At 57.3% G+C, this 11,472-nt stretch overlaps 2 protein-coding genes across 3 annotated transcripts; both read left to right on the plus strand.

Annotated features, from left to right (window-relative positions):
- Positions 1-6: 6 nt before the first annotated feature.
- LCAT (lecithin-cholesterol acyltransferase) lies at positions 7-3,365 on the plus strand. 2 transcript variants are annotated; one of them, XM_040253332.1, is made up of 6 exons: positions 7-279; positions 998-1,154; positions 1,231-1,346; positions 1,441-1,536; positions 1,622-1,846; positions 2,767-3,363. In XM_040253332.1, the coding sequence occupies exons 1-6, from the start codon at positions 126-128 to the stop codon at positions 3,339-3,341; spliced, it is 1,323 nt and encodes a 440-aa protein (XP_040109266.1). In that variant the 5' UTR covers positions 7-125; the 3' UTR covers positions 3,342-3,363. The 2 variants fall into 2 exon arrangements, with proteins under 2 accessions (XP_040109266.1, XP_040109268.1); XM_040253334.1 differs by lacking the exon at positions 7-279 and adding an exon at positions 286-488 and having other exon boundaries at positions 2,767-3,365.
- A 623-nt stretch (positions 3,366-3,988) lies between these two features.
- On the plus strand, positions 3,989-7,365 carry PSMB10 (proteasome 20S subunit beta 10). Its single transcript, XM_040253350.1, has 8 exons — positions 3,989-4,980; positions 5,215-5,302; positions 5,394-5,491; positions 5,603-5,743; positions 6,020-6,135; positions 6,246-6,304; positions 6,916-7,067; positions 7,193-7,365. The coding sequence occupies exons 1-8, from the start codon at positions 4,925-4,927 to the stop codon at positions 7,302-7,304; spliced, it is 822 nt and encodes a 273-aa protein (XP_040109284.1). The 5' UTR covers positions 3,989-4,924; the 3' UTR covers positions 7,305-7,365.
- Positions 7,366-11,472: the final 4,107 nt, after the last annotated feature.

Genomic DNA, 11,472 nt, shown 5'->3' on the forward strand with positions numbered 1-11,472 from the left:
GGCAACCGCTGGCCAGCCCCATTGGCCCGGCTGTCCCTCCCACTGGGCCTGGGGCCCCTCCCACCCCCACTCCAGATAAGGCCAGCCCAGGACCGCTTTACCGGGCACCAGGCACTAGAGCTGGAATGGGGCTGCCCGGCTCCCCGCGGCAGTGGGTCCTGCTGCTGCTGGGGCTGCTGCTCCCCCCCGCTGCCCCCTTCTGGCTCTTCAATGTGCTGTTCCCCCCGCACACCACGCCCAAGGCCGAGCTCAGTAACCACACACGGCCCGTCATCCTCGGTAAGCCCCCGCCAGGCCCGATACACCCGGCTAGCCCTTGGGGAACCAGGGCCCCCGCCCCTGGTAGCAGAGCCTGCCGACGCCCTTCTGCCCATGCATTAGCCCCGATTTTTAACTCAGTGTTTGGAGGGGCCAGAGGCTTGTCCTGAGGAGAAATCCACCCCTTCTCGCACCACACTGTTCCTGTGTCTCCAAGGTGTCTCCCCCAGGTGGGTGGAGTGGCGGGTGGGTGTGCCGGAGGGCTTGGTCAGGGCATTACAAGCTGTGGTCAGCTGTAGCTGTAGCCAGACCCTGGGTCCAGCCCCCTCCCTCCCCCCTGCCGCTCCTTCCTCAGCCCCCACCCGTACAAGGACGAGGTGCCCAGCCCAGGAGAGCAGGAGAGGCCTGTCACGTCCTGCCCCCGCTCCCCACACTATTTGTTCTCCTCTTGGACTTTGGCAGAGATGGAGAGTCGTGCTAGCTGTTTGCTCTGTGGGGGCAGGGGTCAGTGGCCTTGGCTCCTGGATCTTCCCTCTCTGGGAGGAGTCTGGGCTTTGGGGAGATGGAGAAGTGGATATGAACAGAAAGAGAGGATCTTGTCCTTAGTCTCTGGGGGTTGACGGTGTGTATAGGAGAGGAAGGGGTAGGGCTAGTCACTGTGGTGTCGGGGAGGTGAGGCTAGGGTGGGGTCCACCCCAGGGGAATGGGAGGGATCCAGAGTGAAGGCTGGTGCCCGCAGTGCCCGGCTGCCTGGGGAATCAGCTGGAAGCCAAGCTGGATAAACCGAGTGTGGTGAACTGGATGTGCTACCGCAAGACGGAGGACTTTTTCACCATCTGGCTAGATCTCAACATGTTCCTGCCCCTTGGGGTAGACTGCTGGATCGACAACACCAGGTGGGTGCCGTCCCCTCTGGCCTAGTCCCTTGTCCTGCTCCTTGGCTGGGTCTGCTGAATGTCCCACTGCCCCCAGGGTTGTGTACAATCGCAGCTCTGGGCGGGTGTCCAATGCCCCCGGTGTACAGATCCGTGTCCCCGGCTTTGGCAAGACCTACTCTGTCGAATACCTGGACAGCAGCAAGTTGGCAGGTGTGTGTGTGCTGAGGGAGAGGTGGGGCTCTAGGCTGTGTTGGGCTCGCAAGGGCCATGGCCACAGCCCCTGGTGCTGCCGCCTCCCCCACAGGTTATATGCACACACTGGTACAGAACCTGGTCAACAATGGGTACGTGCGGGATGAGACAGTGCGGGCCGCCCCCTACGACTGGCGGCTGGAGCCTAGTGAGTGTCTCTATGTTTAGGGGGCTGGGGGGGCAGGGCGGAGGCCCCCCCCTCCAGCCATGCTGACCCATCCTCCCCCCTGCAGGCCAGCAGGAAGAGTACTACCTGAAGCTTGCGGGACTGGTGGAGGAGATGCATGCCACATATGGGAAGCCGGTCTTCCTCATTGGGCACAGCCTTGGCTGCCTGCACCTGCTCTATTTCTTACTGCGCCAACCCCAGACCTGGAAGGACCGCTTCATCGATGGTTTCATTTCTCTCGGGGCTCCCTGGGGTGGCTCCATCAAGCCTATGTTAGTCTTGGCCTCAGGTGAGAGGGCCTGTGATCACTTGGGTCCCACGGGATGTGGGGGCGTGGTGGAAAGAAGCTGACTGTGGGCCTGGCCCTACTCCTGTTTTCTCACAATGCCCAGCTGGGGGGGTGTTGTCTACCACCTCTGGGAAATAGCCCCTTTCATTGTCCTTGGAGAGCAGTGAGCCCAGCCTGGACTGTTACACAAATTCCTGACAGTTTGTCTCAGTGATGACAAAGGGGAGGTAAACAAAGATGAAGTGAATCCCAGCAACCTGACTCATTGCTGAGTCTGACTGAGGTCTGTTCCTTCTGGCCTCAGGTCTACCCACTCAGCTCCCAGGAGCTGCTTTGCACACGGATCTTCCCTAAGCCAGGCCACAGCAGATCTGCCAAAGCCAGGGCCAGACCCCAGGAGCCCCTCCTACCCTTCCCTGAGGAGTGGCACAGATACCTTGTGTGGAGCACCTACTGTAGGCTGAGCACAGCCGGACATGGTCTTACCCCTAGGAGCTGAAGTGAAGGAAGCACTCCCCAGACCACATCAATGGGTGTCAAACAGAGATGGGTCTCATTTCATCCTTCCCAGAACACAGCTTTGAGCCCTGTGCAGCACAGGCCACAAGGGTCCACAGACACTTGCCTGAGACAGAACTGCCAGCACTATATCCCCCCAACTCATACTCCCGTCCTCATGAAACACTGCTCCCCTACCCTCCTGTTGTAGCCCTCCAGCTCTGCCTGTCAGAGGTGCCATGGGGGCTTCTCAGTTAACAAGTACACATGAGCACCTCTTGAATGCTAGGCCGGTTCTAGTCTAGGACTTGGAATCTGTCTTTGGATTGGGCAAGGACAAGATTGAGTGTCCAGCTGGCTTGGGCTGGGGCACAAGTTGTGGGCCTGGAGTAGCCCTGTCCCACCTTACTCTCTGTCCCCAGGTGACAACCAAGGCATCCCAATCATGTCCAGCATCAAGCTGAAAGAGGAGCAGCGCATGACGACAACGTCACCCTGGATGTTTCCCGCCAGGCAGACGTGGCCTGAGGACCACGTGTTCATTTCCACCCCCAGCATCAACTACACAAGCCGTGACATGCAGCGCTTCTTTACAGACCTGCACTTTGAGGAAGGCTGGTACATGTGGCTCCAGTCACGTGACCTGCTGGCAGGCCTCCCAGCACCTGGCGTGGAAGTGTACTGTCTGTATGGCATAGGCCTGCCCACTCCCAGCACCTACATCTATGACCATGGCTTCCCCTACACAGACCCTGTAGATGTGCTATATGAGGATGGTGATGACACTGTGGCCACGCGTAGCACCGAGCTCTGTGCCCGCTGGCAGGGCCACCAGAAACAGCCCGTGCACCTGCTGCCTCTGCCAGGGACACAGCACCTCAATATGGTTTTCAGCAATCAGACACTGGAGCACATCAATGCCATCCTGCTGGGTACCTACCGAAATAGCACTGTTGTACCCCCGACTGCCAGCCCAAAGCCCATGCCCCCTGAATAAAGACCTTCCTTTGCTGTTAAAAGCCCTGACGTGTGTTGTGGGTTGAAGGAAAGGCACTAGGGTCCTCACACCAGGATGCACTCATTCGCAGCCACAGGCCTGGTGCTTTGTGGAGTGAGGAGCTATGCTAAAGCCTGGGACTGAACTGGGCACCTTGAGATGTATAGCTTCCCATGAGAAGGGCATGGCAACCTACTCCAGTATTTTTGCCTGGAGAATACCAGGGGCAGAGGAGCCTGGCGGGCTACAGTCCATAGGGTCACAAAAAGACAGACACGACTGAAGCGATTTAGCATGCACAAACTGCTGGTTGAGCTGTTTAAGCAGCCCGCCTGTGCCTGCCTCTGCTCTGGGCATGGGGACTGGAGGCAGCTGCACATAGCAGTGGAATGGGCATACATGGAACCAAGGGTACAGGATGTGGAAGATCTGAAATGTCCCTCCTAGCTCCCAAAAGGGCAGGCGAGACCCCGCCTCTGGACAGAGGCTTTTGAGTGCTAGGTGCGTGACAGAAGCACAAGAGTTTAGAATCTAGGAGAGCGACAGCCATTAAATAGGTCACTTCACTAGTGAAGATTTAATTTTTAGGTAATGGAGCTACGTGATCTGAGAGAAAAGTATAGAGAGCAACAAGGTGGCGAGTCTTGTGGGTCAGGAAAGGCTTCCCAGAGGAGGTGTTGTCAATGCAGAGATCAGAAGGAATGAATGAGAAGGGTGACTATAAAGACTCATTGGAGCCTAGGAGCTGTGTGCAACTGATACAGGGTTTAATCAGGGAAAGAGTGTGACCAGATTTCCAACCTAGAAAAGAGTCCCCTCTCTGTAGCATGGAGTGTAGTCGGGTGGAGGATGAGGGGCAGGAATTGTGGGGAAACCAGGGAGGCCAGTGCTGTGCCCAGCGGGGAAAGGATGCTAGCTGAGACAAGCAGTATCCAGAGAAAGAAGTGGCTAGATAAAGGGTCCTTTGGGAGGTGAAATAAGGCTTGGCCATGGGCAGAGCCCAGCATGCCTACAGGCCACCTGAGGGACAACCATGATGCCCCTCCTGAGAGAGGGAGGATGGCATCTGAAACATGGAAGACAGATCAGCATTGCCTTAGCTGAGAGGACTGAGCCTCAGTGTTTGGGTTCTGGGAAGAAGGCAGAGACAGCAAACAAGAGGCAGGAGTTGGGAGGACAAAAGGTAGCCATGACCGATGCCGTTGAAGATTGGTAATAATAAGAACAGAGACTTGGTCAATGTGATAGCCTTAGGGCACTGAGACTTGAGGTTAGAGGTGGGGTCAGGGTAGGCAGAGCTCGGGGCTCAGGCTGGACAATGGCTAAAGAGGAGGGATTTGTTCAGATGGAGGACCCAGGAGCAGCTTGGAGTGCCAGGCAAGGGACATCTCCCCTCTTCCTAAGCTGTGAAAGACCAGAGCTGAAGGTGAAAGTGAAAGAGAAGATGCAGAAAGGGACCAGCATGCTCTGAGGAAAGGTGAAAGCGAAAGGGGGAAACAATAGTGCAGCCTGGCAAAGGACAAGCCTTCCGCCTTCTTTCTTGCCTGCTGATCCCACTCCTCTGACCCCCTGCCTACCTGGAGATGCAGAAGACAGTGCTAGAGCCCCAAAGCGGCTTCTCCTTCGAGAACTGTGAGAGGTGAGGGCGGGAATGGTTGGTTTCCCAGCTGCCTATGCCCTTCAGCGAGGGCTTCCGGGAGTGAGAACCCCAGGATCTTTAAAATTTCTGGGGGCGAGAGTCGGGGAGGGTACCTGTGTTGAACGACTTGGGTTCCCAGGTTTACCTCAGGAGGTGAGGGAAACCGGGACAGAGGTAGGGGATGATGAGGGTCCCAGAAGAACTGAAACCTGGGCCTCTCCTCTCCGTTTCCAGAAACGCAGCCTTGCAACGCGCCCTCCCGGGGCTCCGGGTCCCTCACGCACGCAAGACCGGGACCACCATTGCAGGCCTTGTGTTCCAAGTAAGCAGGGAGCTGGGATGGTGCGGCCTAGAGGGGCGGCGGGAAATGGGACGTGGGGACTAGGCCAACGGCTCCTCTCCCCTACCCCCAGGACGGGGTCATCTTGGGCGCGGATACGCGGGCCACTAACGATTCGGTCGTCGCGGACAAGATCTGCGAAAAGATCCACTTCATCGCCCCCAAAATCTAGTGAGCACTCCTCCGCCTAACTCTCCCCCTCCAAGAACCGCCCCCTCGTTCCCATCCCGGGTGCCAGCACGTCCTAGCAACGCCCACACGGACCCCTCCTTTCGCCCTCAGCTGCTGTGGGGCTGGAGTAGCCGCGGACGCCGAGATGACCACGCGGATGGCGGCGTCCAACATGGAGCTACACGCGCTGTCCACGGGCCGCGAGGCCCGCGTGGCCACCGTCACCCGCATGCTGCGCCAGACGCTCTTCCGGTGCTGAGGCGGGTCTAAGCTGACCCCGAGGCGGGGCAGCTGCGGGGAGGTTGGGGCTGAGAGGACACAGGACCGGAGAAAGGGCGGGGCTGCGAAGTCGGAGAGCCCGGAAAAGGCGGGCCTAAGAGCAGCTAAGAGGGCGACAGCGGGGAGCGCTGTCAGTTATGGGGCGCCAGACCGCGGGAAGGGGCGGGGTTCGGACGCAGGGGCGGTTTCGTGGAGGGGCGGGACCTGGGCTCCGGTGCGTTCCACTGACCGTACCCACTCGGCTAAAAGGTACCAGGGCTATGTGGGAGCGTCGCTGATCGTGGGCGGCGTGGACTTCACAGGACCGCAGCTCTACAGCGTGCACCCCCATGGCTCCTACAGCCGGCTGCCCTTCACGGCCCTGGGTGAGCGCTTCTGCCCGCTCCCCACGAACCTTGCTATGCGACCCTGACCTCAACGTTTATCCCACGACTGGGCGGCCGCAGTTGATCTCAGATGCCCCTCTTGCTTGCAGGATCCGGCCAGGATGCGGCCATAGCAGTGCTCGAGGACCGGTTCCAGCCGAACATGACGGTGAGTGACACCTGCCCCCCTATCCCCACCACATTACGCGAGCATTGATGGGAAGTGCACCCGCGAGCTGGGGAAACGCAGAGGAACCCTGGCCTAGTCGGGGAAGGCTTCTCGGAGGTGACTGAGTGGAGACTGAGGGGCCAGTGGAGTGAGGGTGAGGTGCTATTCTAACAGTGCCAAAGCTTGGACTGCCTCAGAAGTCAAAACTCAAAGTGCCATTTGAAGTTGAGGAGAGAGGAACAGCAGGTGGGGTCTGGGGTCTGGATTTTGTTTGGGATGGATGGAAACAGAAGGATAAGCAGCTAAGGCCCAAAAAGAAAAGGCAGCGAGTGGGGAATTGGGGGTGGGTGAACAGGCCAGTGGAAGCAGAGCCACGAGTGTGCCTCGGAAGCTTGTGAAGATGGGGGCAATGGGGAAATGGGGTCACTGTACAGGGGGACACTGAAACCAGGATAGAGGAGCTTGGGGTGGAGATGGGGGTGTAGGGCGAGAGAGAGGGAAGCTTGGGTGTGAGCAAATGAGGCCTGGCTTCAAGATGAACTGTCTCTAGGCTACAGCCTAAGGGTGATCTAGAAGGGTCCATCAGGCCTCACTGACACACATCATTGCAGCTGGAGGCAGCGCAGGAGCTGCTGGTGGAAGCCATCACTGCAGGGATCCTGGGTGACCTGGGCTCTGGGGGCAATGTGGATGCATGTGTGATCACCGCAGCCGGCACCAAGATGCTGCGAGCCCTGAGCTCTCCCACAAAGCCTATAGAGAGGTAGGCGCACCGGGGGTGGAGGAATCCCAGGGGAGGATGGATGAGGTGGTAGCGGGAAGACAGGGCTATAGAGGACGGAACACTTGATGGGCCCCTTTTGAGGGGTCATCCCTGCTTCTTCGCAGGTCCAGCCAGTACCGCTTTGCCCCTGGGACCACACCTGTCCTGTCCCAGACAGTGGTGCCGCTGACCCTGGAGGTGGTAGAGGAAACTGTGCAGGCCATGGATGTGGAATGAAGTAGGCTGAGGCTTAGAGCTTGGAACGACGAGGAATAAACCCAGAAAATACAAACACCTACCTCGGCAGATGACTGTGTCTTTCTTGGGTGGAGGGGAATAAGCAGCCAGCAGGGCTCTGTGGCTAAGGTGTCCCTGCAAAGGCCATTCCTTCCCATGGCTGCAGTCTGGCCTGAGGGGCACCATTCACTCACCACCTTAGTCATCTACCCCTCTAGAACCCCAGCCCTGGCAAGCCATTGCAGGCTCAAGGTGGAAAGCCCCCTCTCCATACCATGGAGGCTCCCCCTACCACTCCCATGCCTGGCTCTTGCCCTCTGGTCCACTGGAGACCATTGTACAATCCAAAGGGCTCTATGTACTGCCCCCACCTAGAGCCTTTACTTGCCTCATCAGTGATCAAGGACAAAGCCCACAGCTCCCAGTCAGACCATGCCCCCCACCCCCCACCCCGCATTGCCCCACTATGGCTAAAATGCCAATGGAGGAGCTGCTTCCTGATTCCAAGGGCAAGTTCTCACAAGCACACTCCTACAACACCTTTATCTGTGGAACCCCTCTGATGACCAGGCACACCTGAGGTACTAACATGACGCTGACCTTCTGCTTGCACTTGTTAGGCTATGACTAGGGGGACTGACTTTGTTTTCTGACTGCCAGGGGTCACAGGGCTCACGTGGGAAGAGATGACATGACACATTTATCCAGCAGACTTTTGCCGAGCACCCAGGTGCTAGGTGCTGGGGGAGTGTCCTGCCCTGGGAGAGAATGGCTGAATTCCCCTGGAGCTTTGGAACTGCTAGAATCTGCCCAGTCCTTGGGGAGAGCCTATTCCAGGCTGGACATCCCTAGGTCCCTGATTGTGCTTTTTCCCTCAGTGTTTTATTATGAAGGTTTTTATTTTTATAAACATAAAAACTGAAAAAAATGCACACTGGGGGCTTCCCTGGTGGCTCAGTGGTAAAGAATCTGCCTGCCAATGCGGGAGACGGGTTTGCTACCTAGTTCAGGAAGATCCCACATACCGAGGAGCATGGGCCACAATTACTGAGCCTGTGCTCGTGAGCTGGGAAAGCTCAACAATCAAGCCCACGTGCCGCAACCACTCAAGTCCATGTGTCCTCCAGCCTGTGCTCCACAACAACAGGAGCCGCTGCAACGAGAAGCCTGTGCATTGCAACCAAGAGTAGCCCTTGACCGCAACCAGAGAAAAGCCTGCATAGCAACGAAGCTCCAGCACAGACAAAAATAAATAAATATATATGTTAAAAAAAAAAAGCTTCTCCCTGAAATCCATCAGAGTGTTTGGGTTAAAAAAAATTCCACACCAAACACCTATATACCCACCACAGACTTTACAATTAGTATTTTGTTATATTTGCTTTATTACCTATCTATCCTTCTCTCCAGTCAACAATTAACTTTTTTTTTTTTCATCTTGTTTTGAGTGATGTGTTCTTCAATCAGCCACAGTGCTCACACTCCTAAAAGGAGGCAAACCAACTTACCCATTCCAACTCTGCACACAGGGGTGTCTTCTCTCTCTCAGTTCAGGCTTAGCTTGGAGCTCTTCAGTGAATGGGCTGTAGATACCAGGGCTTGTCCATGGGAGCCCCAAGGGCTGGACGCTGGCAGATTTGATGGCTGTCACCCTTCTACCCTTTACCTCCATCCAGGGTCGGTCAGTCACCAAGAGCTCATACCTTGCCCTCCTGTGCACAAGACCCTTCCTAGACATCATCATGAACAGTGTGAGCTCTGGAACCAGACAGGTGAAGCTTTGGGTCCACGCATACCATGTGGCAGGAGAGTCATCACCTCCCTGAGCAAACCATGACTTCTGTTCCAAGTTGATAAGCAATCTCTGAAATGATGTGTTAGGATTTGCCCTGTCCTGGCCACTGGCCCTGGCTTTCCACAGTAGAGCTGGTACAGGTAGATATTCCCTCTACCAGTCAGGAACATCCCTGAGTGCTAAGCAGACTTCTCTGGGTCTGGCACTCCTGACAGCTGTGGGAGACTTCCCTGAAGTGGTCGCCATTAAGGCTAAGCACAAGTCCTTAGTACCTGGTGCTCAACACTTGGGATGTGAGGTGGGGAGCCAATCAGAGGACAGGATTTGGGGGATGGAGGAGGTGAGAGCCTCACACCTGGGCTCTATCTGATAAGGCCTGGGTGGAGGGCTCTGACACAGGAGAACCCTCCTGCTGACACAGCATGGGAAGGAGCTGCTTGGCTTCACTCCTGGGACTTTGGCGCAAGAACAAGGAGACCCATAAAGCCAGGCCCAGTTCTCAGCCTCATGTCTGCTGTAGTGTTGCTGCTCAGACTGACCCTTAGCCTCGTCCTCCTTGGCTCCTCCTGAGTTGAGTGGGCCTGGCCCAGTCCTGACTGAACAGCCTTAGGGCAACAAATTACCAGCCCAAGCTTCCTGCTTAGGGGCTCAGAGAAGGGGCTGGGGTGGCTAGAAGGCAAGCAGGTAGATAGAGTGGGCAAAGAAAAAAGGATGTGGCAGGGCTGGGAGAAAGCAAGAGGTGCGCAGGGACCAGTCTCCCAAATGAGACGGGAGCTTGGGCTGGGTTCAGGAGCAGGGGAGGGTTTAGGAAGCTTTGAAGCAAAAGGTGGATGTGTAGTTTAACAGCCATCTGGCTGTATGTGGTGTCCAGACTGCTAAGGTCTGGAGTGAGCGGAGAGGTTAGGAAGGGGACAACATACACCTGGGTCAGGGGGAAGAATGGCCTGGGATGGAAGGTGGGGTAGAGCTGGTGTGAGTAGGATGGAGAGAGGTGGGAGAATGGACAGGATGTTGGGGCTGGTTGGATGGGGCAGCTGAGATTGCTGTGGAGGCCCAGAGGTGCTCATGAGAGAAGGAGCAGTGGTAAGAGCCTTCCTGATCTGGACCCCTTTGGAGACACAGCCTGAGGGCACCCAGGAGAGAAGTGGGCTGGGATGCGGGAAGCAAGTCCTTTCCAGTCCAATGGCCAGGCTGTGGCGTTCTTGCCATTAAACCAGCGCTGCAGTTCAGCCAGAGGACTGACAATGGGAAGAAGGCAGTGCTGGGCCCCTGGCCCTGGGACGTGTCCCCGTAGGTACAAGGACCCTGCGGTGGGGCAGGATGTCGGGTGTTTCATGCCTGGGTTTAGCCTGGGCCCACCCCCACTGCTAACCCCTGACCCCAGGACAGCAAAGGCTTCTGCTTCTGTGGTGGGTCTGTCACCGGCCTGTCCTGGGCAGTCACAGCCGCCCACTGCAATGTTGTGGGAGTGCTTCCCCTCTCCCTGCCCCACCCCTGCTCCACCTCCCCACCGCCTTGCTCTGGAGGCCCCTCTCTTGTCACTCTGCCCTCCCTCTCTCCCTCCACTCTCACTGGAGCCCTGGCTGCCACTTTGTCATCCTGGGTGAATACGACCCAGCATCTGGTGCTGAGCCTTTGCAGGTCTGTCCATCTCGTGGTGAGTGCCTGGGTTGCAGATGGGAAAGGAAGGGTGGGCAGTGTAGGTGTGTAGGCCCTAGGGGTGAGGAACTCACAGGATGCCCTGGTCTAACCCCTGGCACCCATCACCCTGGGGGCCTGTCCCCACGCCCATCCTGCATGGCCCCTTCCTGGCTCCACAGGTACCCTTCCTGGAATCCCACCACCATGAACAATGATCTCATATTACTGACACTCGCCTCCCCAGCCCAGTACACAATGTGCATCTCACCAGTTTTCCTGGCTTCCTCACATGAGGCACTGCCTGAAGGCCTCACATGGCTGGGTGCCTCAGTGGTGTGGGTAGGAACTTGGGTCAAAGATCTGGGTGGAAGGGAAGGGTAGGGGCAACCCATGTGGGGCATAAGCAGCCCCGCCCAGCCCACAGGCAGTGTGACTCGGGCACACCTGTGGCAGCCGGCTCTGCCCTGCTCACCGAGAGAAGGTGCCAGCAGTACCAGGGGTCATGCTCACCAGCTCCACAATCTGTGCAGGGGCCTCCTTGCACCAGGTGAGCACTGGCCCCCTGTCCTGTCCTCGGCCCTTTCCTGTGGTACTCCCACCCCCATGCACACTTCTCCCCTCTCCTTCCACCAGGATCACTCTGGAGGCCTGCTTGTCTGCCAGAAGGGGAACACATGGGTGCTCACTGATACGGTCTCCTGGGGCACCAGGGACTGCAGTGTGCTCATGCCT

Source organism: Oryx dammah, unplaced genomic scaffold, assembly GCF_014754425.2.
Source record: "Oryx dammah isolate SB20612 unplaced genomic scaffold, SCBI_Odam_1.1 HiC_scaffold_13, whole genome shotgun sequence".
Lineage (NCBI taxonomy): Eukaryota > Metazoa > Chordata > Mammalia > Artiodactyla > Bovidae > Oryx > Oryx dammah.

Coding starts and splice junctions, on each gene's coding strand:
- PSMB10 (XM_040253350.1), top strand. CDS start 4,925: ATGCAGAAGACAGTGCTAGAGCCCCAAAGCGGCTTCTCCTTCGAGAAC. Junction 5,303..5,393: donor TTGCAGGCCTTGTGTTCCAA/GTAAGCAGGGAG, acceptor CCCTACCCCCAG/GACGGGGTCATCTTGGGCGC. Junction 7,068..7,192: donor CCCACAAAGCCTATAGAGAG/GTAGGCGCACCG, acceptor GCTTCTTCGCAG/GTCCAGCCAGTACCGCTTTG.
- LCAT (XM_040253332.1), top strand. CDS start 126: ATGGGGCTGCCCGGCTCCCCGCGGCAGTGGGTCCTGCTGCTGCTGGGG. Junction 280..997: donor CACACGGCCCGTCATCCTCG/GTAAGCCCCCGC, acceptor TGGTGCCCGCAG/TGCCCGGCTGCCTGGGGAAT. Junction 1,847..2,766: donor TATGTTAGTCTTGGCCTCAG/GTGAGAGGGCCT, acceptor CTCTGTCCCCAG/GTGACAACCAAGGCATCCCA.